Source organism: Trichechus manatus, unplaced genomic scaffold (assembly GCF_000243295.1).
Source record: "Trichechus manatus latirostris isolate Lorelei unplaced genomic scaffold, TriManLat1.0 scaffold00007, whole genome shotgun sequence".
In the NCBI taxonomy this organism is placed as follows: domain Eukaryota; kingdom Metazoa; phylum Chordata; class Mammalia; order Sirenia; family Trichechidae; genus Trichechus; species Trichechus manatus.
Genome location: NW_004443943.1, coordinates 31,682,838 through 31,710,591, shown reverse-complemented (window position 1 = coordinate 31,710,591; position 27,754 = coordinate 31,682,838). Strand labels below are relative to the sequence as shown.

Sequence of the window (27,754 nt, the reverse complement as noted above, 5' to 3'; positions counted from 1 at the left end):
TGCAAAGATCACATTCTCTGTACCCCTATGCTATAGGACCAAGCTTCCAGAGGAGTCTTAGATTTACCATTTCTGCCTGTGATTGGATGGCTGAGTCCAGTTCTGTGATACAGTATTAACAAACCCACTTCCTTCTACATAAGTTTCAAAAGCAATACAGCTGACACTTGATCTTTTAGTCTCAGCCTGTATCTCTGTCTCAATTGGTCCCAACTTTGGGAAGGTAAACAAGGAACTATGTTTATGTACCCCCTCAAAGATTAACAAACTAAACTGTAAGTTCCAAGAGAGCAAGAACCATATCATACCTCTCCTGCCTTCCTCATGGGCTTGAACACAAAGTAGGGGCACAGTCAACCTGGAGAACAAGCCCAACAGGGCTAGTTTTAAAGAAGCTGCCCTGCCTGGTAGGTCTTGCTACTCTATAGATGCAATGACACATGCGTTTGTTCCCCCCATGATGGAAAACTCACTTCAGCAGGAGTTAAAAATTACATTATCTGGGCACATTCTTCATTTTGATTCATGCTCCACTTCAGATTGTTACGTCTCATGGTTCTAAATGACCACGGCATTTCAGGCTCCCTTTCTTAGGAAGGAAACAGTATAATGGAAAACTCATCCACCATATCAACAGGAGGAGAGACATAGGGATTTCTGGACTGAAAGGTCATCTGGAGCAATAGCTACCATCTCCTGTTTGTGTTTGATCACAAGGACATAAATAATGGTCTCATGTAGAGCCTCCCCTGTATAAAAAAACAGGAACTTGGAATGGGCTTAGCCCTGGGAACACAGTGCAGCTTCACATTTATCCAAACACTCCCACAAGAGGTGATTTATTGTCCAATAACAAAGGTATATTTCCCCATTCTGGTATGATTAGAGGCACAGGAAGGTAAGCTTCCCAAAGCCACTGTATGCCCCTTAGTTATCTCTACCAGTCATTTCCCAAACTGGGAACTTGCTGTTAAAAAGGCAATTATTTCAGTACTTGTCAGCTATGCCCTAGGATATCAGGGTATTTCTGGTGATTCTGTGTTCTACCCAATGGCATTCGTACATTCATTCCTTTTTTTTTTTTTTTTAATATACCTCCATTCACTCCACATCTTGACAAAATCCTCCCTCTACCTAACAGGATAGCATCAACCTTAAACGTTTCCTTTACTCTCAGCAACTGAGCAGTCAACTTAGACACCAGTGTAGGGATGCTAGGACTCCGACAGGCACTGCTCAGAGGAGGCCACTGTGAAGTAGAAGCCCATTGCTGACCCCTCTGTTCTGAAAGCCACTCCTACTCCTTAAACCGAAAACCTAAACAAGGGAACAGCTCACCTGGGCCATCTGAGGCCACCACACAGAATAGACAATGTGTCCTTCCACATATTATCTCAGCCATCTCAGCCTATGTGGGCTTGATCACCAGTAACTAGTGAATGTTGGATAATGAGACATCCCTTCTTTACTCAAATCAATCCACTATACTCAGGCGGTCAGTTAAGTCCCTTCATTGTGGCCAGGACTGCCAAATGTCACACATTGTCATTAGAGGAATTTAGGGTCACTGAGTCACTGAAACATCTAGTTGTTTTTTTTTTTCTTCTCTAGTTCCAGTATCCATTACAGCACTTTTAACAATAGCCAAAAGGTGGAAACAATGGAAATGTCCATCAACAGATGAATGGATAAGTAAAATGTGGTACATACAAGGGAATATTACTCAGCCATAAAGAGAAATGAAGCCTGGGTGCATGTCAAAACATAGATGAACCTAGGAAACATACTGCTGAGGGAAATAAGTTAGCTGTAAAAGGACAAATACTGTGGATGATCTCACTTATATGAAATAAGCAAATATATAGAAATCAAAGATTATTAGGAGTTGCCAGGAGTGGAAAGGAGGGGAGATTGGGGAATTTTTGCTTAGAGGGCATCAAGTTTATGTTAATGGTGCTATAATAATTTGTAAAATGATAGCAACAAAGGTTGCACAACATGAAGAATGTAATCAATGTCACTGAATTGTACATGTGGAAATTGTTGAATTGGTAAAGGTTTTGTTGTGTGTATTTTCACCATGATAAAAAAGAAGAAGAATCATAGAGTAGAAAAAGATACTTAAGAGATCACTGAAAATTTCAGGGTAACCACAAAGAAAATTAATAAATTCACTCACCAAAATAAAAAGAAAAAAACCCTAAAGACTCAGTGAACACAAAATCAACAACAAAGGGAATGAAAATAAAATTCATAAAGAATGAGTACAGAAAAATAAGTGGAACAAAGAAACCATCAACACCACAAAAAAAAGCACGACAAAATGATACCAATAAATCATACCTACTGATAATCACATTGAACGTAAATGGGTTAAAGGCATCAATTAAGAGACAGAGATTAACAAAATGGATAAAAAACATGCACCATCTTAGACACATCTTAGACACAAACATAAAAATAAGCTAAAATTCAAAGGATGAGAAAAAAATCAAGTAAACAGTAACAAGGAGCAGGAGAGGCGATATTAATCTCTGATAAAATAGACTTTAAAGCAAACTCCAACATAAAAGACGAGGTCGGGCCCTGTATAATGATTAAAGGTTCAATCCACCAAAAGGACATAACCATAATAAATACTTATGCACCCAACAACAGAACTCCAAAACACATAAAAAAAGCTCTAACAACACTGAAAAGAAAAATAGACAATTCCACAATAATAATAATTTTTGAGAAAGGACAGAACAACTAGAAAGAAATTCAACAAAGGTACAGAGAAGATCTAAACATCACAGTCAAGCAACTTGACCTCATAGATATATACAGAACATTCCACCCAAGAGCAGCAAAGTACACATTCTTTTCCAATGCACATGGATCATTCTCCAGAACAGACCATATTCTAGGCCACAAAGCAAGCCTCAATAATTCAAAAATACTGAAATAATACAAAGCATCTTCTCAGATCACAATGTTATAAAATTAGAAATCAATAACATGAAGAATAAGGAAAAATTCAAATACATAGAAACTGAATAACACCTTGCTTAAAAATCGCCGGGTAACAGAAGAAATTACAAATGAAAAAAAAATATTAGAATCAAACGAGAATGAAAACACAACATACCAAAACCTTCGGGACACAGCAAATGCAGTGCTCAGAGGTCAATTTATAGCAATAAACACACACATCAAAAAAGAAGAAAAGGCCAAAATCAATATTATAACCATACAACTTGAACAAATAGAAAAAGAACAGCAAAGGAAGCCCACAGCCACCAGAAGAAAGGAAATAATAAAGATTAGAGCAGAAATAAACAAATCAGAAAACAGAAAAACAATTGAAAGAATCAACAAGACTAGAAGTTGGTTCTTTGAAAAGATTAATAAAATTGATAAACCACTGGCCAAACTGACAAGAGAAAAGAAGAAAAAGATACAAATAACCCAAAGAAGAAATGAGATGGGTTACATTACAACAGAACCAACTGAAATGAAAAGGATCATTACAGAATATCATGAAAAATATATACTCCAACAAATTTGAAAACCTAGAAGAAATGGACAAATGTCTAGAAACACACTACCTACCAAGCTAACACAAACTGAGGTAGAAAATCTGAACAGACCCATAACAAAAGAAGAAACTGAAGAGGTCATTAAAAAAAACCTCCCAACAACAACACCACCAACAAAAATCCCTGGCCCAGATGGATTCACTGGAGAATTCTACCAAACATTCAGACAAGAGCTGACATCAATACTACTCAAAATATTCCAGAACATAGAAAAGGAATGAGTACTCCCGAATATATTTTATAAAGCCAGCATAACCCTGATGCCAAAACTAGGGAAAGACACCATTAAAAAAGAAAACTATAGACTAATATCCCTCATGAATATAGATGTAAAAATTCTCAACAGTATTCTAGCCAATAGAATACAAAGGCATATCAAAAAAATAATACAGCATGACCAAGTGGGATTAATACCAAGTATGCAAGAATGGTTCAGCATTAGAAAATCAATCAGTGTAATCCCCATATAAGTAAAACAAAGAACAAGAATCACATAATCATCTCAATCGATGCAGAAAAGGCATTTCATAAAGTCCAACACCTATTTTGATAAAAATTCTCAGCAAAATAGGAACAGAAGTGAAATTCCTCAACATAATTAAGTGCATATATACAAAATCAACAGCCAACATTATTCTCAACAGAGAGAGACTGAAAACATTCCCCTTGAGAACAGGAACCAGACAAGGATGCCCTTTATCACCACTCTTATTCAATATTGTACTAGAAGTCCTAGTTACAGCAGCAAGGCAAGAAAGGGAAATAAAGCGCATACGAATTGGTAAGGAAGGAGTAAAACAATCCCTATTTGCAGATGATATGATTATATACACAGAAAATCCCAGAGACTCCACAAGAAAGCTACTGGAACTAATAGAAGAATTTAGCAAAGTGGCAGGGTACAAGATAAACATACAAAAATCAGTTGGATTCCTCTACACCAACAAAGAGAACCCAGAAACGGAAATAAGGAACACAATACCGTTTAAAACAGCCCTCAAAAATATAAAATACTTAGGAATAAAGCTAACTAGATACAAAGAAAACTCCAAAACACTACTGCAAGAAACCAAAAGAGACCTACACAAATGGAAAAATATACCATGTTCACGGATGGGAAGACGTAACATTGTGAAAATGTCAATACCACCCAAAGCAATCTACAAATATAATGCAATCTTAATCCAAATGCCAACATCATTTTTTAATGAGATGGAAAAACTTATCATCAACTTTATATGGAAAGGAAAGAGGCCCTGGATAAACAAAGCATTACTGAAGAAGAAGAACAAAGTAGGGGGCCTCACACTCCCTCATCTCATAACCTACAATATAGCCATGATAGTCGAAACAGCCTGGTACTGGTACAACAACAGACACATAAACCAATGGAACAGAATTGAAAATCTAGACATAAATCCATCCATGTCAGCTTATCTTTGACCAAGGGCCAAAGTTCATTAAATGGGGAAGAGACGGTCTCTTTAACAAATGGTGCTGGCAAAACTGGATAACCATTTGCAGAAAAATGAAACAAGATCCATACCTCACACCATACACAAAGACTAACTCAAAATGGATCAAAGACCTAAATGTAAAACCTAAAAATATAAAGATCATGGAAGAAAAAATAGGAACAACACTAGGAGCCCTAATATATAGTATAAATAGAATACCAAACATAACTAAAAATGCACAAAGAGCAGAAGATAAACTAGATAAACTCAATAACCAAGATCTACTAAAAATTAAATACTTGTGCTCATCAGAAGACTTCACCAAAAGGATAAAAAGAGAACCTATAGACTGGGGGAAAAATCTTTATCTATGAAATATCTGACAAGGGTCTAATCTCTAAAATTTATAGAAAACTTCAATACCTCAAAAACAAAAAGATAAACAACTCAATTAAAAAATGGGCAAAGGACACGAACAGACACTTTACCAAAGGAGACATTCAGGCGGCTAACAAACACATGAAGAGATGATCACAATCATTGGCCATTAGAGAGGTACAAACCAAAACTACAAAGAGATACCACCTCACCCCAGCAATAATTGCACTGATTAAAAAAAGAAAACAATAAATGCTGGTGAGATGGTGGGGAAATTGGAACTCTTATACACTGCTGGTCAGAATATAAAATGGTACAACCACCACGGAAAATGGTATAGAGCTTCCTTAAAAAGCTAGAAATAGAAATACCATATGATTCAGCAATCCTACTCCTAAGTATATATCCTAGAGAAATAAGAGCTGCGACAAGAATAGACATATGCACCCCCATGTTCATTGCAACATTATTCACAACAGCAAAAAGATGTAAATAACCTAAGTGCCCATCAACAGATGAATGGATAAACAAACTGTGGTACATACACACAATGGAATACTACACAATGACAAAGAATAATGATGAATCTGTGAAACAGCTTCTCTTAGTCATCTAGTGCTGTTCCAACAGGAATACCACAAGTGGATGGTTTTAACAAAGAGAAATTTATTCTCTCACAGTCCAGTAGGCTACAAGTCCAAATTCAGAACATCAGCTCCAGGGGAACACTTTCTCTCTTGGCTCTGGAGGAAAGTCCATGTCATCTGTCTTCCTTTGGTCTGGGAGCTTCTCTGTGCAGGAACCTCAGGTCCAAAGGACGCGCTCTGCTCCCAGCACTGCTTTCTTGGTGGTATGAGGTTCCCATGTGTCTCTGCTCGCTTCTCTCTTTTATATCTCAAAAGAGATTGCATTAAGACACTGATCTTGTCAACCTCATCAGTATAACCTCATCATAGTGGTAGAGTTTACAACACATAAGGAAATCACATCAGATAACACAATCATACAATACTGGGAATCATGACCTAGTCAAGGTGCTACACACATTTTTGGGGGGACACAATTCAATCCATGACACATCTCATAACATAGACGAATTTGGAGGACTTTACACTGAGTGAAATAAGTCAATCACAAAAGGACAAGTATGAGAACACTGTTATAGTCAAGAAAAGAATTACACACAGAAAGAAACGTTTTTTGATGGTTACCTGGGATGGGAGGTGGAGGAAAGGGAAATCACTAACTACAGAGTAGACACATGTTAACTCTGGTGAAAGGAAAGGCAGTACACAACATGGGGGAAGTCAGCACAACATGACCAAGGCAAGAGACGACACTGAGAGGTACACAAGAATGAAAGGCAATGAAGGTAAATACTATAACATATACAATCCTGCAACAACAGTAATAATAATTTATGAGTGGATACATAGGTAGATATGTATGCTGAATAGGTGTAGGAGAGTGTATGGGAGTACATCCATGTGCATATATAGGTTTGGCTGTGGATATGTCTACATACATACTTGTATGTGCTGCATGTATATTCGTAAATATAATAGAGCGCATAAGGGACACAGTCATGGAAACAGCCTAGACATATCCAAACACCTCATAGAACTGAGTTACTGGGCTTGAAAGCTAAGGCTCATAGTCTGGGGGGACATCTAGGTCAACTGGCATAACGTAGTTCATAAAGAAAATATTCTATATCTTACTTTGTTGAGTAGCATCTAGGGTCTTAAAAGCTTATAAGCAGCCATCTAAGATACGACTATTGGTCTCTTTCCATCCAGAGCAAAGGAGAGTGAAGAAAACCAAGAACTCAAGGAAACAATTAGCACAAAGGACTATTGGACCACAGGAAGCAACCACAGCCTCCATCAGCCTGAGACCAGAAGAACTAGATGATGCCTGGCTACCACTACCGATCACTTTGACCAGCATCACAATCGAAAATCCCGGGTAGAGTGGAGGAAAAAAAAATATGTAGAACAAAATTCAAATTCATAAAAAAGACCAAGTTTACTGGTCTGAGAGAGACTGGAGGAACCCCTGAGACTATAGCCCTTAGACACCCTTCTAACTTGGAACTGAAGCCATTTCCAGAGACCACCTTTCAGCTAAATAATAGGCCTATAAATAAACAGAAACACACATGAGGAAAGTGCTCCTTAGAACAATCATCTACATGAGACCAAAAGGACAACATATGCCCAGAAGTAAAGATGAGAAGGCAGGAAGGGGAAGGAAAACCCAAAGAATGGAAATGGGGAACTCAGGGTGGTAATGGGGAGAGTACTGACATACTGCGGGGATTACAACTAATGTCACGGAACAATTTGTGTATAAACTATTGAATGGGAAACTAATTGATCTGTAAACTTTCAACTAAGGCACAGTACAAATAAATAAATAAATAAAGAGATCACCGAGGCCAAGTACCGTCACTCCTGGTATGTGATCATGCTCATATATGTTAAGAACGTTGACTTGACTTCAGCTACCTTTTGTTGAGGGTTTATTGAGTCAGTTACCACACTAGATGCTTTACATGCATTCTCTCTCATTCTTACAATAATCTCAATATATAAGTATTATTATTCACATTTTATAGGCGAGGGCACTGAGGCACAGAGAAGTTAAGTCCCCTGCCCAAAGTCACATAATTGCTCAGTGGGTGTTGCTGAGATCTGAACCCAGAGCTACCTGACACCAGCACTTGTTTTTATACCATCAAAACTGTTGACGATGAGAGGTGGATCCAGGGAAGGGATAATCTGGGCTACATACCTCATACAATTCAATTATGATATTTCCCATTAGACCTCGGCTACTCTTAATGTTCTCCATGGCCAGAGTGAAGTAGATCCCGCGTGTGTCTGAGATGTAGAGGTTGTAGGTGTCATTCTGGTTCCATTCTTGGACCGCTGCAAACACTTGGTTCTCATCTGTGCTGATGATGTGCATGTCCTGCAAGAAGACAGAAGGCCTGTGAGAAAGCAGATCTCCGTATCTCTCTGCTCACCTGGATCCAGTGTAATTACCATGACTTATGAAATGGTTGAGAAAAAACTTGAGTTATAGGCAATGTTAGACAATTCTGTGTTAGACCAAGGCTATAAATTATGAGCATCATGATTTCTGTTCCCTGCTAAGTGACAGCGAGATGGGTGTAAGGGGCTTTGGTGGGTATCATTTTCCATGGCTTCAAGGGATTCATCCACTTTCATTTTTTATTTTAATGTCTGAAAGTTAGTGCTAACAGAGACATATAGCCTTAGGGTAGGAAACTCACAAATGCAAAGAAGACAAGGCTTATTGCTTCTCCAGATCTTAATTTATGTTTTCAAATTTTGCAGTGTGACGGTCTTCAAAATTTCCAGAGTCATGCAGATTGCAACAGGGATGGAGTGGAGGCAGAGTCAACAGAATCTGAACCTTCAAACCCTGCTTCCACCAGAGCAGTGCCACTTAAATCTGTTTTATATACTGGAGTTATACTGGACTGTTGTGCAATATTTTAGGAATAAAAAGTGAGAGACATTCTACTGCTAATAAAATAAAATAATATTTGAAAATTACTGATACAGAGGAAACGATACTCAATCTGGAATTTAGTGTCTGGAGTCATATTATTAGCCCTGCTATAAGTCACCTGCATGATCTGAATGAATTAGTATCCTTGGACTTCAATTTTTCTACGTAAAAATTAAAGAGATTGGGCTACTACTACAAGTAGCTAACATTTAGGTACTATTCTGAGTCATCTAAATGTGTTATATCAATTAAAAATCAAACTAATTTTACAATGGAGCTAGTATGATTATTACCATTTTACTGAAATTTTACCATGGAAAGGCATTCGACTGTGTGGATTATAACAAATTATGGATAACACTGCAAAGAATGGGAATTCCAGGACACTTAATTGTGCTCCTGAGGAACCTGCATATAGGCCAAGAAGCAGTCGTTCGAACAGAACAAGAGGATACTGCATGGTTTAAAATCAGAAAAGGTGTGCATTTGTGTTGTAACCTTTCACGATAGTTATTTAATCTGTATGCTGAGCAAATAATCCGAGAAGCTGGACTATATGAAGAAGAATATGGCATCAGGATTGGTGAAAGACTCATTAATCACCTGCAATATGCAGATGACACAACCTTGCTTGCTGGAAATCAAGAAGACTTGAAGCATTTACTGTTGAAAATCAAAGGCTACGGCCTTCAGTATGGATTACACCTCAATATAAACAAACAAACAACAATCCTCACAACTGTACCAATAAGCAACATCACAATAAATGGAAGAAAGGTCACCATTGTCAAGGATTTCATTTTACTTGGATCCACAATCAACGGCCATGGAAGCAGCAGTAAGAATATCAAATGGCATATTGCATTGGACAAATCTGCTGCAAAAGACCTCTTTACAGTGTTAAAAACCAAAGATGTCACTTTAAGGACTAAGGTGTGCCTGACCTAAGCAATGTTATTTTCAATGGCCTCATATGAATGCAAAAGCTGAAAAATGAATAAGGAAGACCGAAGAAGAATCGATGCCTTTGAATTACGGTGTTGGTGAAGAATACTGAACATACCATAGACTGTCAAAAGAATGAACAAGCCTGTCTGGGAAGACACATACCCAGAGTGCTCCTTGCAAGCGAGGATGATGAGACTTCATCTCACGTACTTTGGACATGTTATTAGTGGGGAGCAGTCTGTGGAGAAGGACATCACGCTTGGTAAAGTAGAGGTTCAGCGAAAAAGAGGAAGACCCTTGACAAGATGGACTGACACAGTGGCTGCAACAATAGGCTCAAACATAACAAAGCTTGTGAGGGTGAAGCAGGACTGGGCAATGTTTCGTTCTGGTGTAGATACTGTCGCTATGAGTCGAAACTGACTCAACGGCACCTCACAACAACAACAATTGAAAAGTAAAGGAAGGCATACAGATACTAAGCAACTTGCTTCAGCTTACTTAGCAATGTCAGGTTTTAAAACTCTGACTCTAGAGCCTGAGCTTCTAATTATTAGGATAACAGTTAAGAGCTAGGCTGCCAAGCAAAAGGTGGGCAGTTTGAATCCACCAGCTGCTCCCTGGAAACCCTACGGGGCAGTTCTACTCCGTCCTACAGGGTTGCTATGAGTCAGAAATGACTCAACAGCAATGGGCTTTTTTTTTAACTGCCTCTAAATCAGGGACAGAGCCCTGGTGGTGCAGTGGTTAAGAGCTGGGCTGCTAACCCAAAGGTTGGCGGTTTGAATCCACCAGCCGCTCCTTAGAAACCCTATGGGGCAGTTCTATTCTGTCTTATAGGGTCGCTATACGGCAGTAGTGACTCAAGGGCAACAAATCAGGGGCTGCAAATCACCAACTTCTGAAATGAATAGGGACCACAAATGTTTATTTTAACCACAACCTGTACTGAATACTTGAATTTGTGGTCTTTTAGGAGAAGCCAATACTCACTGGCATCTCAGCTCTGTATACTCACATGTTCTTAGATCTGCCACTTACATACTGATGCTAATTTCCTGGCACCGGAAATCACTTTCATTTGTAATCCTGGACTGGACAATTTCTAAAATCAAACCTAGCAGTCCACAATTCAAAATACTTTAGAAAAGCCAGTTTGCATGTGTGGCTATGCATTGTATAAAGATTATTACAAACTCAAGCACTTACCTAGGGAACTGACACTGTCAGGAGGACATTTTGACATGCATAAACATTTGACAAGATGGGAGCAGTTGAAAGATGCATAACTAGACAGGTGTATATGCCAAAATGTAACAGCATCCCAAGACAGCAGAAGGCGAGGAACCCTTGGCACTATGGTGGAAAGCACTGGTAATAGAGGCATGGGCAATAGCCAAAGGAGTTGAGAGTAAGCAAATGACCAGGCTGGTTTGAGCCTCTATTTGATCTATTTTTTCCAGAAATGCTTTCAACAAGTAAAAGGAGGCAGCAACATCTATAAGGATTCCCTGGGAGATGCAAACAGTTAATGTGTTCTGCTGTTAACCGAAAGCTTGGGGTTCCAATCTACCCAGAGGTACCTTGGGAGAAAGGTCTGGCAATCTACTTCTGAAAAATCAGCCACTGAAAACTCTGTTGAGCAAAGTTTTACTCTGACCCATACAGGGTCAGCATGAGTTGGAATTGACTCGATGGCAACTGAACTGGATTGGACTGGAAGTCCAATTGATTTGGACAACTGGGAGGTGGGAGAAGTGGGAGAACAAATTCTGGATCTTTATACTGAAGATTCTCTGTCACGTCTTAGCCTGTGGACTTGAACTCTCCAGATCACCTTGACTAAGACCTTACTTGTTCATTTGTGCTTATCTACCTTGTAGAATTATGGGCTCCTGCTGAGCTGCTTGAAAATAGAAATAAGGCTTCCTCTTAAAAACCATGTGATGAGATCCTGTTGAGTTGGTGTGGAATGAATTCCCAAAAACCCAGTAGGAGGGGAAATAGCAGCTGCAGGAAATACGAATTAAATTCACTTATCCTGTTAAAAATGCAATAGAAATGCCTAGCTTTCCCCAGATGTTTTGGTCATAAAAATGAGTGAGCTAAGCTATTTTAGACTAAACTAATGTCCAAGAAGTGGAAAGAAAACAACTTAAAACACTGGTGCATGGTCAGGATGAGAGGCAGACAGGTTTGCTGTGAGCGCAAATTAGATTAGTGCTACCCTCATGCTCTCTCACCTAGTGAACAGGGACTCCAGGCTCAGGGATGCGAGACTGCTCTCTAGTGTCTAGGATGCTGGGATGTCTATCTGAGAAATACCTAATTTGCCAAAAGTCACTTAACTAATAATAAGTGATATTACTAATATTTAACCCCAAGATTACCTGAATCAAGAGACTTAACCACATCAGTAGGGATAAAACTTCGGTGTCCATCAAAATAAGCTTGAGATCTTAAAAACATGCAGACCCATAGGTCCCATTGCCTGATATTCTGATTCAGCATGTCTGGTATGGAGCCTTAGATTCTACCATTTGAACAAGTCTATCAGATGATTCTAGTGCGTGTAGTCAGGAAAACTCTGAACTATGAAACCTCTCTCCAAATAGGTCTTATGGTTGAATAGAGGTCAATCAATAATAACAAGAACATTAAGTCTTCAAGAACAAAGAAAAGCATGATTAATTAAAAATTGGGATCTAAACAATAAATAACTTATTTCTTGAATCCTGCTGCCTTAATCTAACTCCAAAGGATGTGCCGCCTCCTTACTCAGACTTTCTTGCTAGTCTTCAGAATTTTCAGGGAGAAATTTGGATGGCGATGAAGCGAGAAACTGAAGGAGGGAAAATACAATAAGAATCAATATTGATTGAGACTTTACTAAACTCAGAATCTGCAAAACGTCAGACATAACCCCATATGTATTTTTTTTTTTTTGGAGGAACAATTATAAATAAATAATCTTCCTCTCTGTTGACCAAAACCATTAATTGGAGAGACTCATCGTTGCTTTTTGAAAACCAAAATCTTTGACTTCCTAGGTGAACAATGGTGAAAACACTTTGCTGTTACTGATGGATTTTCCTGTAATCTGGGCCCATTTAGAAAGTTCCTGAAATGCTTCTCCTGGGCTAATATATGAAGACCATTGTGTTACTGTGAGGGGGCACTCCCCTTTTGAAAGACATGACTATGATTTGTCCATTCCTTGTCGTCTCCAAGCTGAAATACCTCTTTCCTCCTTGAGTTTAGAGTATACTGATGGGAGCATCCTGCAACCACAATACTATACAATGGTCCCATAAAAGCCAACGGCAAAGAGCGTAGAGAAAATGAGAAATTGGGTCCCACGACCCCCGAAGCGACTTGATATGGTCCCAGCCCACCTCACCAGCCTCTATCCACCTCACTCTCTGCAATCCAATCTCTGGAGGTTTTTTTCCCCCAGTTAGTTAAATAAACCACGCCCTTTCTTAAAACAGGGCCTGTGCACGTGTTTTCTATCAGCCCTCCACCTTCCACATGCCAGGTTAACTCCTTACATCCTTCTTGTCTCAGCTTAAATATTACTTTCTTTAGGAAACTTGCCCTCACTACCCATATCTGGATAGCTCCATCTTTTACGTCCCAGTGGCCCTTGAACTTCTATGCCTGTAACACTCTTACACCTATAATTACTTGTTTAGCGTCTCTCTTCTCTGCCAGAATATAATCTCCATGAAGGCAAGGACCATCTGCGTCTTATACACTATTCTATCCACAAAGCTTAGCTCAGTGCCTGACACAGTAAGAACTTGAATGGAAGAAAGGGTATTTGGATGGTTGAATAAAAGAAGTAACGAATGAATGAATGAATAAATCTATGTATGAATAACTAAATGAGTAAAAACAACCAGGGCAATAAATAATTGCCCACCGTGTTATTCCATAATTCCTCCCACTTCTGTACTCAGCCTTTCACAACATGTCTTAGCACCAGCTTAGAGACCCAAGTCTTTGCAACATCAGCCCTGATATGTGTCCATCCTGGGATCTTGCTGCTCTGCAATTTCATTAGGTGATGCAACTGTATCCCATCCATGTTTACTTTAAGGTTCTAAGATCCATCTCCCCACAGAAGCCAATGTGCACAAGGGATACTGCCTACTGAGTGTCATGATTTTCCAACACAAGAGTTAAAATGCTATCATTTGATATTAACTTTCTAGTAAATTATCCTTTTTAAATTACTTATTTTGTCAGGATGGTGGGCAAAAACAGAGACAGCGTTATTTATATTTAGCCTTGAAACGTAAAGAGAAGCAAGAAAACCATCAGACTCACTTGCGCACTTTCACACATGCCCACACAGAGCGGCTCTGCTCCCGCCTGTACCACTGCAAGTTTGTCCTATTGGGCAGGAAGACCCTTGCCCAAGGGAGGGGCCCTCAGAAGAGATTCCAAAGCTAGTTCTCCTTTCACTATCTCCCCTGGAAATGACCCAAGGTTATACCAGATGTTTGAGTCCTGGGAAATCAAAGCTCTTGTCTGGGTACCCTGCTGAGAGCCGAATACAGAGCCCAGGTTCAGCGCCATCAGCAGAGGCCAAACTCCACAGTGATAAGTCAGGTTGAATGCCACCAGTCCTCCCAGTCAGGGATCAAACCACCCTGCAGCCCAACAAGGCAACCTCCCCAACCCTCACTTTGTCTGGCACGACTTGGGACAGCAGATAGTGTGGTACCTTCGGCAGAGAGTACTTGGGCAGCTTTATCTGAGCAAAGGCTTCTCTTCGATAGGACACGTAGTAGCTGGCTCTTCCACCAGTTGTCACCTGGATCATGGGGGAAACACAAAGCAATCAGATGGGTCACAGCTCATGTCACATATTGGAAAGTACTGACCTCTGCATCAACAGCCACAATAGGTTTGTGACAGCCTTTTACAGACAATCCCTTGCTGATTTTGAGCTTCCGATCCCATGGAACAAAGAACTGTTCCCTTGTCATGCCACTTAGATAATAAATGGGCAATTACAACAGTCTTGCCCACTGGCCGGCATTCTCTGTGAGAGCAGGGACTCTGTATTTGTTCACTGTGCTCTGAATATGGTACACAACTAATAAATATTTTCAAATGAATGAGAACAGAGAAGCTGTCAATGTGGGCTGTACCCATGATCTCTTTATTCTGCCTCTAAAAAAAAAAAAACAGTTTATTAATCTATTGCAATCATGACAATCTTATCAAAGATATTTTCCCCTGAATCTGAATAATTACTATTGCTCTGAGTTTTCATTACTTGGCAATCTAATTTCACTTCTGACCTGACAACACATTTTTTTTTTCCCTTCATATTTACAAAGCATGCATTAAGCAGATATTTATTGAGTCTTTCCATGTGCAAGTTACTAAAAGTCATCAAAAATCTGAGAAAAAACCCAAGATTTCAAATTCAGAAATCCTGGGTTTGAATCGTAGCTCCACTGTTTCACGGTTAGCGGGTCACGGGCAAGCTCTGTAACCTCACATGGGAAAGGATAGATTCATAGAGGAACCTGAAAACCACTCCAGGAAATGATCCAGTGGCCTGGGCTTGCTAAAAGTCCTGCCAACATGGCAGAGCTCTTGCAGATGGCTGCTCTCGGTCCAATTATCCTAACTCAGGGGAAATTAATAGTCACAGGAGAAGCCAGCATGGCCTGATCAGAGAAAATAGCAGGACAACAATAGCAACCAGGCTGCTGTTCTGAGGAGGCAATTACTTGGAGGCACATGCTCCATTCTCACTGAGGTCCCAGCCCAAGCTGGAGGTTGGCCAGTCTTCCCACTCCAGCCAAAGCTGGCTCCTGTCCACAGCAGCTGCTGGGAGGTCAAGGGGTCTAACATCTCTATTGCAATCTACCTACTGCTCCTCACTCTGAGTGATGGCATCTCCCAGGGCTTCTCCTTGCTCTGCACAGATTGGAAGCCCACAAAGCAGGCACCACAAGCTGCCAAGTAGAGCAGATGTCAGCACGAAGGCAGAACCTTGGAAAACACTTGGTGCAAAGGCTTAGGCTGTGAACCAGGAGTGGAGACTGGCTTTCTCCCTGATGTTCAGCACCATGCCTAGGTCTCTATTTTCTAGTTAGAATCATTCTTGTCTTATAGTCCAGGATTTTTTTTTTTTTTTTTTTGGATAAGACATCTGTTCTGAAGCTACATTTTTCCATGTTGGCTGAGAGGTGGAGTGCTGACATAGTAAGATCAATGAGTTGCTGAGAAATCTTTTGTTTTTTCTTTTTGGTTTGTTTTCTTTTTCAAATCAGTCTCAAAAGCACGTTAAAATATAATCCTAGGCTCTTGACACACAGTCAGTATTAGTCCTTGCGTGGCCCTATTTAATTTTGGTTTTTATCTTCAATTATAGAAGGAACATATATAAACATACCTGGGAATCCAGGAACTACGTCAGTATTTTATAAACTTTAACATGCATCAGAAACATGTGGAAAGCTTGTTAAAACTCAGACTGTTGGGTCCCACCCCCAGAGTTTCTGAGTGGACAGACCTAGGGTGGGACCCAAGAACTGGCATTTCTAAGTTTCCAGAGGATGCTGTTGCTATGGTCTGGGGTCCACACTTTGAGCACCACAGAATTAGATCATTAACAACAACTTACATGTACCTCTGTGTGCCTCACCTATCCTCCCAGTCCCCTTCCCAGATGTAGTGACCTTCCTGAATTTTGTGTTTACAATGATGGTAAAGATTTTTTTAAATTGAGGTGAAATCCACATAATATTAACCATTTTAAAGTGTACAAATCAGTGGCATTTAGTACAATCACAATGTTGTGTGACCATTACCTCTCAGTCCTAAAACATTTCCATTAATCACAAAGGCTCTGTACCTGTGATAAAGTTGTTTTTTTTTTATAGTCCTAATCCTTGAAACCCCCATGATAAAGTTTTTAAACCCCCAAATATTTCCTCTGATCACCCATCACATGCTTAAAAACCCAGATCTCTATAGAACAACTCAACCTCACCAAACATGCCTTGGGAAAGGCGACAGACTTCAGAAAAAGCAAGTCTCTTCACTGGATGCTGGCCAGAGATCAGCAATTAAAAGACGCTTCTCCTGAGAAGACCCCAGGGACCTCCACAGGGAACAATATGGTAGCACAGCCAGGCCTCTTAATTGCATCACAGAGCAAGGCTGAGCACCTTGGGGTTTACAAATCACTGAAGAATAGAGGAGAAGAATACAGCAGTCCTCTTGATAGAGTGATGGGCCCCATAGCCTTGGCAACTCAGTCTAGTCATGCCTACTACAGCCCCATGCAAACACAGAATCTCTCTCTTTCTTACACACACATGCGCTTGCACATGTATACAACCTGGGAAAATCTGTGCTTCAGCACATAATGCAGATGGAAATTACACTTCAGATGCATTGTGGAGTGATCCAAAATATTAAAGGGTTATATGAAGCCCAAGAAGTCCAGAGCCTCTCTGTACACCTCTGATATCATCAGTCGCCCCTAGAGATACAAGGTGGCTCCTGCTCTCTTCCTTTGTCCTGACTGTGTCCTTCTTTGCATCTGTCAAAATCCAATTGATGCTTTAAACCTTAGTGTAAGTCCCATGAGTTGATGGATGGGTTTTTTGGATGCCACCAATTCACTATAATTTCTCTCTTCCGATTCCTGAACTTTACTCTTTCCATTTCTGCAGTACTTTCAATGTTTACTCTTGTAATACACATATTCCTATAATTATTCCTCTGTGTCTTATTACAGGGTTATAAGCTCCTTGATTCATAGGCAGTGCTGGTCTCACAGCAGGTGATTAGTGGATACATAATAATAAAAATAACGATAAAGCTGGCATTTATTGAGTTCATCTACCATGCTCCAAAACTGCATGCAGCCCTTATATAAATTATTTGCTGTAATCCTCATGACATCCCCACAGAGGCTGAGAGGCACTGAGTGACTTGCTCATGATAAGACCAATGTGAACCTAGGAAAGTTTAGCTCAAAGCTCACACTCCTCCCCATGACCAGCTAGAAATAGTCCTTCATGTATCTCACTCACCTTGCTGCAACAACAATACAACTATCTTTTTACTCCAAACTAAAAACATGAAAAAAAAACTTCTGTAAGTGGCGCACATGTATAGACGTTTCTGTTTCTCCCTATTCCCAGAAAATCTGTTACGACATTGATGCTGCATCTAAAATGGATGTCTTCTTAGAAAAGACCAAAAACCAAACCAAACCCATTGCTGTCGAGTTGATTCTGACTCATAGCGACCCTAAAGCACAGGGCAGAACTCCCCCATAGGGTTTCCAAGGAGCAGCTGGCGGATTCAAACTGCTGACCTTTGGTTAGCAGTTGAGCTCTTAATCACTAAGCTACCAGGGCTCCTCTTAGAAGAAAGGAGATGTATTGGACAAGTTATGTGATCTCTCTCAGTCTTCTTTTTTTTCCTTAGAAGAGAGAAGATAATAACAAAAAAAGAGTAATAATAACTAATACATCCATGCAGCGATTGCTTGTAACATGGGAAATACTATGACAAGCAGTTTCAAACCATAGCTCATTTGATTCTGATGATATATATCTCAATATATATCAGTAATACCCCTCCTTTACAGAGCAGAACATTGAGACTGAGAGGGATCAAATAACTTGTCTAATATCACACAGCCTTAAATTGTCACAGCCAGAATATGAACCTGAGCTTTCTGACTCCAATCTACACCTGTGCCCTTAACCAGAATAAGCATGTCCCTGTGGAGTCAGGTCCAGAGAAGTGGGTCAATATTTACTAACTGAATAATCGATCTTTTAGATTAATTGGCTTAGCCAGAGAGACTTTGAGTTTCTCCATTCTTCAGTGTCTAAAACATAGATGTAGAGAAGAACTCTGCATTCCTGCCCAGTCCCTGCTTGGTTAAAGGAACTTTTTTCCAAACAGAAGCCACAGCATGCCCCCTTGGGAGCAGAGCCCTTAGGATACTGGGGCAGATACTGGCCTGATGCAGTTGCTACCTCTCCACTAGTATTTGTGTGGCTCTTTGGGCAAACATACAAGGAAGAAATAGAAGTTTAGAGACTATTCATATATTTTGATGAACTTTTCTCTTCCTTACAAGCAAATCTGCTGGCATTGTAAATCCCAGAGATTATTACCACTTTCCCTTTCAGTGACACATTTTATTTTACATTTGATGAATGTCATCCAATTATTTGCTCTGGGCCCATCCGTCATGCTAAACACAGAATTAGCTGGGTCTTTTCCTTACTAATGACTGGCTCATTAATCTGATTTTCTGGATTTCCATTTTACAGGTTTAATTGGGCTCCTGGCCAGTGAAAATGATTCCTTTGGACAAATGCATTTGGTCATTAAACACATCTGTCTCTTCTGACTTGTTCCCGCTCTTGCCGTGACCAAGCCTAACCTGAAATATCCCTTATCTTTTCATTTCTCCTTGCTTCTAGATGATGACTTGCCTTGGAGGAGAGAAAGAAATCTATCCCCAGAATGGAACCAAACAGCCTTGAGTAATTTCCTATCCTCCTTTGGGGATTTAACAGTTGATACTGCTTCTGTCATAGATAAGAGAAAATCTGTAACATCTCTAGAATTTTAAGTGAGCATATGGTAATATGGGGAGAAAGACAGAGACTAACGTTTTTAAGTGCCCATTATGGGTTGAGTACTTTACAGTCATTATTTAATATCAACAATAATAAGTATTACTATCAATATTAGGAGCTCTAGTGGTGCAACAGTTAAGCGCTCAGCTACTAACCCAAAGTTTGGCAGCTCGAACCCACCCAGTGGCTCTGTACGAAAAAGACCTGGCAGTCTGCTCCCATAAAAATTACAGCCTAGAAAACCCTATGAGGAAGTTCTACTCTGTCACATGGGGTCACTATAAGTTGAAAATCAACTCAAGAGCACCTAACGACAACTATTAATATTACTGTTTTTAATAATATTATTAGGACCTTACAAGTTAAGAATATTAATAATTACAGAAAACATCTTTTTGAGCATTTACTCGATGCCAAGCACTTGCCTCTGTACATACTAGCCTTCTATTTTATGTTTAGTTGAGAAAATTGAGGCATAGAGAAGTTATACAACACACTCAAAGACATAACCGCTAGTAAATGATGGAGCAGGAATTTGAACCCAAGTTTATCTGACTTCAAAGTTTATGCTTTTCAGAAGCTTTATGCTTATGTGGAAAAGAACTCCAAATCATACTCAGATGAGCCCCAGCTTGATGCCTCCATTAGCTGCCTCTCTCTGGACAGGACTACATTCCATGCCAGTGAACTTCCAATTTCCCAGATAAGATGCCCACCAACATGGCAGATGTTTCTATGTGAGAGTTCCTGTGGACTGCCCAGCCCTGAGAAATCAATGCTGTATTGTTACAAGAGAGTAAATTGTGCTGCAATTGGAATTTGTGAATAAGAAGAGCCATAATGAAAACAAATTTGGCTTATAAAAGAGTTGTTATCTTCATAGGAAGTAGTGTTCAGAAGCTTTTCCAGCTAGAAGACTTCGCTGGGTCCGATACGATGTGAATAATTTCTCTGAGCCAAGAGAAATGACCACCTTTATAGGCATGCATTAGTTACTTCCCAAATGACCTCCACAAAGAAACAAAAGAAAAAAGCCGAGCTGTTATGATGCACAGTTAACTTTTCCAATTTCTTTGCTCATTAATTCTATTCATATTATTTAAAATAAATCTCGAAGTTGTTAGGCCTTTCTCTCCCTCTCCACCTACATAATTCCTTCAAAGATCACATTTCCCTTTTAAGAACAAAGAAAGAAGCTTCTGGCTACAGGGCCATAAGAGTCAATAAACAGCTGTAAGTCTGCTCAGGAAGTTGCCAGAAGTGTTAGGTTGGCCCCAGGGGCTTCTTCATGGCAGGTTACATCACCTCTACCATCTTGAGCCATTTTCCAAAAGTGCTTTGCTAAAGTAACACACTTTGTGTTTGAATCAAAACTGGTACAACATTTGGAACAGCATGACATCCTATAAGCAAGTTGTCTTCTCGGCTAGACAGTTTGATTTTGAATTTAGTGTTTATCAAACTGGCGTTTGCTCATTTTATGTCCGGGAGACTCTGAGATATTATTGCAATATGCGGTTTTATCTGCCTGTGTCTAGAAAGAGTGGGTCTATTACCTAACACATGTGCATCACAATGAGTCTGAGCCTCCTTTGAAAAGAGATTTGCACATAAAATATTTTATTGGGGCTCTAATATAATAGCCCCAAAATAGCTTTACCAAGAATAGATTTGAGATAAGACAGTTGACATTGAAGCCAATATTGGTGTGTGTGTGTGTGTGTGTGTGTGTGTGTGTGTGTGTGTGTGTGTGTGTGTAGGGAAGGGAAGTTATTGGGGGAAAAACGTATCCTGAGGTTGCCAGTACACTCATTGGCCAAAAAATACTGACAAAGCAACTACCACCTTTACCAGCCTTGCCCAGCAATTTCTTAGAGCTTTCACTGCCCCCTGGGAATGTTAGTAAAGTAGAGGAAAAGTGCTGAGTTAAAAGAGCACTAGACAAAGAGTTTGTGTCTAGACCAAACATGACATTAGAAGAATTAGTATGCCTGACTTGCTGAACCTGTTTCTGCAAAGGGCCTGGACTTGATGAGTGCTCAATTGCATCCTTTCAGATAGGACTCTTCCTCTTTCTTTTAAGCACTATAGCACATTGGTTGGGACTCCAGACCTGGGTTTGAATCCTGTCTCTGTCACTTGCTGGTTTGGTGACTTTGGGCAAGTAACTTAACCGTCTTAATTTCACTTCTGGAAATGAAGATATTAATACAACCTACTGACGTGTTACCATGAGCATTAAATACAATATAACATGTAAAGAGCTTTAGCCCTGCACCTGATGTGTAGTAGGTACTCAATGGGTATTGCTTGTCCCCACTGAACTTGAGGCAAGGATACCTGTACAGGTCTAACATCTTGGAGTGTCATGAAGACTGGCCATGCTGGCAGTTTATATGTGCAACCTGGAGGCTTGTTTCCTGGTTTTTGGGATGCCTACCTGACCCTTCAGAAATGGAAGTTCTTTGCTTCTCCTCTCCCAGTTCTTTAAGGGTAGAAAGGCAAAGATACTATGGGCAGAGAAACAACAACAAACTCAAGTATGAATTTTAATTGACTGTGGATACTCCCAAATAATATAATAATAGCTAAAACTCAGGAGGCAGACTCCTTGGAGTGTTCTAGATCAGGATTCCCGAGATTCACAATAAAGAAAGCACTACTCATGGGACCCCCGAAGGGAAACGTTAAAACTTGGTATCCAACAACCCCCTTACTCTCTCAAAAGTGACTCTGTTCCTGTGGACTTTGGTTTGATATGGTTTTGTAAAAGATGGAGCTGAGAGGAGATTAGAAAAGATATTATGAGAGTCTAGCTTATATAGTCTTCCTACACATACATAAGTTTTCTCATTGGCTTGAGATATCACATAGCCCATTTTCTTTATACAGGTGGATGTACTGAGGTCAATAAATTCACTGAAATCTTCCCAAACCAGACACTAGTCTCTGTCCTTTCTATAGTATCCTGGAATATCAGAAATTAAAACAATAGTGGAAGAGAACAGGAATGGGAAAAGGTAAATAGAAGGTTCTGGTATTTGTTAAGATCTATGATTCTAGTTGTAGCTCCACCATTAATTAAAAACGCAATGTTAGGCACGTTCACTAATCTCTTGAGTTTCAGCATTATTTATCTATAAAAGCAGAACTAATAATATCTAACTTTCTCTCGTAGGTTCTTATGAGAAATAAATGAGATAATAAAATGCTTTCATGTAACCGTAAAGTGCTCTACAAATATAATGATTATTATGATAGAACTGTTGTATGTAGCCAGGAACCCAAAGCTTTTAGAAATGTTTTCATGGAAATATCAAGCTGACAGTCTAGATATACCCACCCTATTGATTGTGTGTGTGTGTGTGTGTGTGTGTGTGTGGCAGGGGGTGGTTCAGGGGTAGAATTCAATTCCTGGTCAATGTACTTATGCGCACCCACCATCCGTCAGTGGTAGATTGCCTGTTGCTTTGATGCTGAACAGGTTTCAGCAGAGCTTCCAGACTAAGATGTACTAGGAAGTAAGGCTTGGTGATCTATTTCTGAAAATCAGCCAATGAAAATCCTATGGATCACAACAGTCCAATCTGCAACCGATCATGGGGATGGCACAGGACCAGGCAATGTTTTGTGCCATTGTGCATGGGGTCGCCATGAGTTGGGGGCCACTGCATGGCAACTAACAACAACAATAACGACAATGTTGATTGTGTGGAGTATTATAATGTGTCCACAAGGGCTAGAGACAATAAGCAATGACAGAAAAAGCAGCAGAAAATGAATGAGTAGAGCTATAGAATAGAACTGTCTTCACCCACAGTGGATGAATGGCAGGTGCATACAGCTTCTTAGAGAATGATTAATTGTACTGATATTTTCAGGGTGTTTTAAATATCCTGAAAGGGCAAGGCAAACAGAATCATTAATTTTCTGGAAAAGCAAGGATGTTTGTTTGGGACATGGGATTTCCAGACTGCCTTGGAGATGTGTGTTAGTTGCTAGAGATGATAGCAAAGCTTTGCCAACATGGGGTTTGCACGCCTCATGAGTGAATCTTGGGACAGCAGTGGATGGATGGATGGATTTAAACCATCTGTCAAGTTGTTCCCCAGACAACATTGCTACCTCCCCGAGACAGCCATGAATATTTGTGAAATGCCAACTGCTACTTTTTGGAGCTTCCCCATCCTTACTCCCTGAGTCACTCCTCCCCTTCCTCCATCAGTGGAAGTACCACTGTTGGAGGGCCTTGCTCTGTGCTCGCCACTTTATATATACCGTCTGTGCTCTGCACAATGACCCTGTGAAGGAAGTACATGCAGCTTTCCTTTACAAATAAGGAAAAAAGAACTTAAAGAAGTTCATTGACAGGCATGAGGTCACTCAAGTCTAAAGTGGCAGAGGCCAGGTTTCAACTCAGGTCTCCAAATTCTAACAATTTCCACGACACTGTGCAGCCCTGAGCGAGCCTGAAGCATCTGCTCTACGGACTTGCCAAAGAAAGGCTGGTTTAGAGCGAGTTGCCTGGAAGAGTTCATTCTGATCCAGATCACCAAGAGGCTCCAACATCCAAAAATTTCACAGTGGCTTGCCTCCAAAGCTACTTCTTCAATTAAGCTTCACCCCTTCATGCCCTAGTTGGAATTCACTTTTTCATCCTCTGATCCCCAGAGCTTAACAGCTACTGTCCTGAATTAGAAAAGGAGCCCCGATGCGACAGAGGTTAAGTGCTCAGCGGCTAACTGAAAGGTTAGCAGTTCAAACCCACCGGCTGCTCCTGTGGGAGAAAGATGTGGCGGTCTGTTTCTGTAAATATTACAGCCTTGGAAACCCTATGGGGCAGTTCTACTCTGCCCTACAGGGTCACTACAAGTCAGAACTGACTTGACAGCAATTGGTTTTTTTCTTTTTTTTTTTTTTGGTCCTGAATTAGAGTAAAGAAAGTACATCTTATGTCTCTTGCTGTACTGTAACATTTTCGAGGGCAGATTATGTGCCTTGTTCATCGTTAACCTCTCCTAGTTACCAGCCTCCATGTCATAACGACTCATATCTACGGAGCACTATGTAGTTGTCGCTGGTAGCTGCCGTTGAGGAGACTCTCACTCATGGCGACCCCATGTGTGCAAAGTAGAACTGCTCCATAGGTTTTCAAGGCTGTGACCTTTCAGACAAAGATTGCTAGACCTGTCTTCCAAGTTTCCCCTGGGTGCGTTAAGGGGCTGAAAGCCCAGACAGACCCCTTAAGGTCATCCTGTTACTAAATGATAGGGCTCAAAGCCAACCTCAGATCTTCTCATTTGTAACCCCAGGCTCTTTTCATTTTGCCAGACTGCTTCCATCTGTGATTCCTGAGTCAGAAACCCGAAACACACAAAGGGGAGATAATTGCATGGATTTTTACAAGCGGGTAGTAATTGTACATCAAATAGTCCTTTGAGTGGTGGACAACAGGACAACATGGGGAACCAGAGGCGATAAGACAGAGTGTTTTCCTGTGGGAAACGGGAAGACAGATTATAAGATGTTCTTCCCCATCCACTGTCCAAACCACGTATTAATTAAAGGTCTAGCCAAATTCACATCATTCCTTGAGCATTAATCATGTTTAAACATCTTACTATGGATACTGGCCTCAATTCAACTGTGTGTTACATTGATCGATCAACCAGCAAGTGCTTACTCAGCACTTTTGTGCCCAGGCTGGTAGCATGGGAATTATGGGGCTGTGACCTCATGGAGGTTAGCATCTTTTTGAGAAGGTAAGCCTAACAAATATAATGATAAGATGTAAGAGTGACAATATGAAAGCAGTGGTAAATCCATGATACTCTGAGCGGGGTGAAGTCTAAATGCTACAAACAGAGAAATCTCCTACTTGGTCACAATAGCTTACTCAACTTATTCTGGAATGCTCCTTTCACAACCACAATAGAAAGCACGGTGCAGAGCACTGCAAAACCCACACTCAGCCTCTATTTTACAGGTGAGAAGATTAAGGCGGAGAGATGACCAAGTCACACAGCTAGCAAAGGGCTGAGCTGGAATTCCAATTCATATTTGTCTCCATGTTTGCCCCTACAGTGTCACACACACGTGTGCCCACAAGCACGTGCGCACATGCACACACACACACACACATACACTATGTAACATGTAGCATTAGAAAAAAAAAAAAAAACCAAAACCACTGCCGTCAAGTTGGGATTCCAACTCATAGTGACCCTATACAACAAAGTAGAACTGTCCCATAGAGTTTCCAAGGAGCAGCTTGTGGATTTGAACTGTTGACCTTCTGGTTAGCAGCCAAGCTCTTTAACCACTGTGCCACCAGACCTCCATAAATAGGTGTTATTCATACTCTTACTGCCTTAGGGGGAGAATGGGTTCTCTACTGCAGGGCATTTTGTTTGTTGAGCTGGATGATGGAATTGAGAATAAAAGATGAGAGTAACCAGGGCAAATCTGAACTGTTTCACATAACAAAGGGAAAGGTGGGGGAGAGGGGGAGGTGGGCTCGGATCTTGAAGGAAGAAGAAAAGCACCAGCAATGCTGGACAGGTTGCAGGAAGGGGGAGCCAAGAGGGTAAGTCAATGGTTGTTGGTTCCTGAAAAGACATTTTTAGGGGATGACAAGAAAAGGCAGGTGGTATAGATTTTTATTAATTTTGTGCTATGTGGTGCATGATATAAACACTCTGCTTCATTTCTTCTTGACATCTTCAAAAAAAAGTCTATACTGCACTGCCCAGTAATTTTATTCTGATTTTATTTATTTGTTGGCTTATTTACTTATTTATCGTTGCAGAGGTGCGTCATACCCAAAACGAAGTCTTGCTTTAAGAAGATGCCCAAGAGTTAGAACTGGGTTACTAGGAATTTTATCTTTGTGTACCTTCTGGGTTAGGTACCTAGCTCTCTCGCAAAAATTAACAGAGAACCCTATAACTAAAGCCTCATATGGTGTCTAAACCTCCCAGCCCCTACTCGCTACTACATGGCCTTGGGGAAAGCACTTAACTGTTCCCAACCTCAATTTAATCTGTAAAACAGACAGCCACACTTACAACGTGAGGTCTAACATCATGTCTGACCCAAGTAGGGACTTAACAATGTCATATTCCCTTCACTGCCTGGGTCTCGGTATCCTCAGCAGGAAGGTCTTCATCAGCTCTGATATCCTAAAATTCTACACTGCGGGTTTCCTCTGTGGTCATTCAATGACTCAGCAAATACATTTTAAGCAATTACTTTGTGTTACAGCTTTGAGCTCCTCCTCACGGCCACTTACACAGATCCCACCCAGCTTGTCTCTGGCAAACAAGAATGTTTAAGCTGTGGGGATTCCTTCATGTTTAAGGAGCAGAGCAGTGCACTCATTGAGAAGGCTATGGTGTCAAACTGCCTAACTAAAAATCCCCACTCCACAGCTCACTTGCTGTGTGACCATGGAAAAATGGCTTAGCCTCTCTGTGCCTCAGTTTTCTCTTCTATGAAATGGACATAATAATAGTACTTACCTTACAGGGCATCATAACAATTAAATGCACTGATTCTAGGACATACTAGTCATTCAATTAATGTTAGTTGTTACTATTATATGTAACTGATTCCCCAAGAATGATACATCATTTAATAAGAAAGAAAATTAGCCAGGACGTAAAAGTTGTGGAAGGTGACTGAGGGCAAATCTTAAAAAAAAAAAAAAAGCTGAGAACTATAGTGTTTCCTATTAAGAAGAATTTTTCAATCAACTTTACAAGGGCTTGTCTCAGATACTTCAGAGGAAGTACGAAAGGCATCACTTCCACCTGTCCCTCCCCGCAACACAAAGAACACCTGAGAAGCAATTACAGCGCACAATGAAATAACCAACACAATCAGATGAAGAGCACTTTGATTATCTCTCCATACCGCAGTGTGGAAGCAACTGCCCCCTGGGGCAGGCAGTAAAACTGTAAGCGTTTATTCCAGGGACTCAGACAGAAGGACTTGCTTGGTTACTGCAGACTCTCCATTCTAACTGCATTCTGTGGAATTACCACTGCACATTATTACAAGGTGTGCATCCTTTCAGAAAACATTTTTCAGAGAAGAAAGTGGAAGCAATCCTGCTTGGCCTCAAGAGATTACAGGCTGGAGGGAGAGGTGGGAAGAGGCTAATTTCATGCTCCCATCACAGACAAACTGGATTAGAAGGAAA

At 40.4% G+C, this 27,754-nt stretch overlaps 1 protein-coding gene across 1 annotated transcript in view; it reads right to left on the bottom strand.

Annotated features, from left to right (window-relative positions):
• Positions 1 to 27,754, bottom strand: part of SORCS3 (sortilin related VPS10 domain containing receptor 3) — a 665,571-nt gene that overhangs the window by 104,300 nt on the left and 533,517 nt on the right. The window contains exons 8-9 of the mRNA XM_004370120.1: positions 14,640 to 14,729; positions 8,213 to 8,392 (exon numbers count right to left, since the gene is read on the bottom strand). Coding sequence (XP_004370177.1) covers positions 8,213 to 8,392; positions 14,640 to 14,729 — 270 coding nt within the window. The remainder of the gene's footprint in view (positions 1 to 8,212; positions 8,393 to 14,639; positions 14,730 to 27,754) is intronic.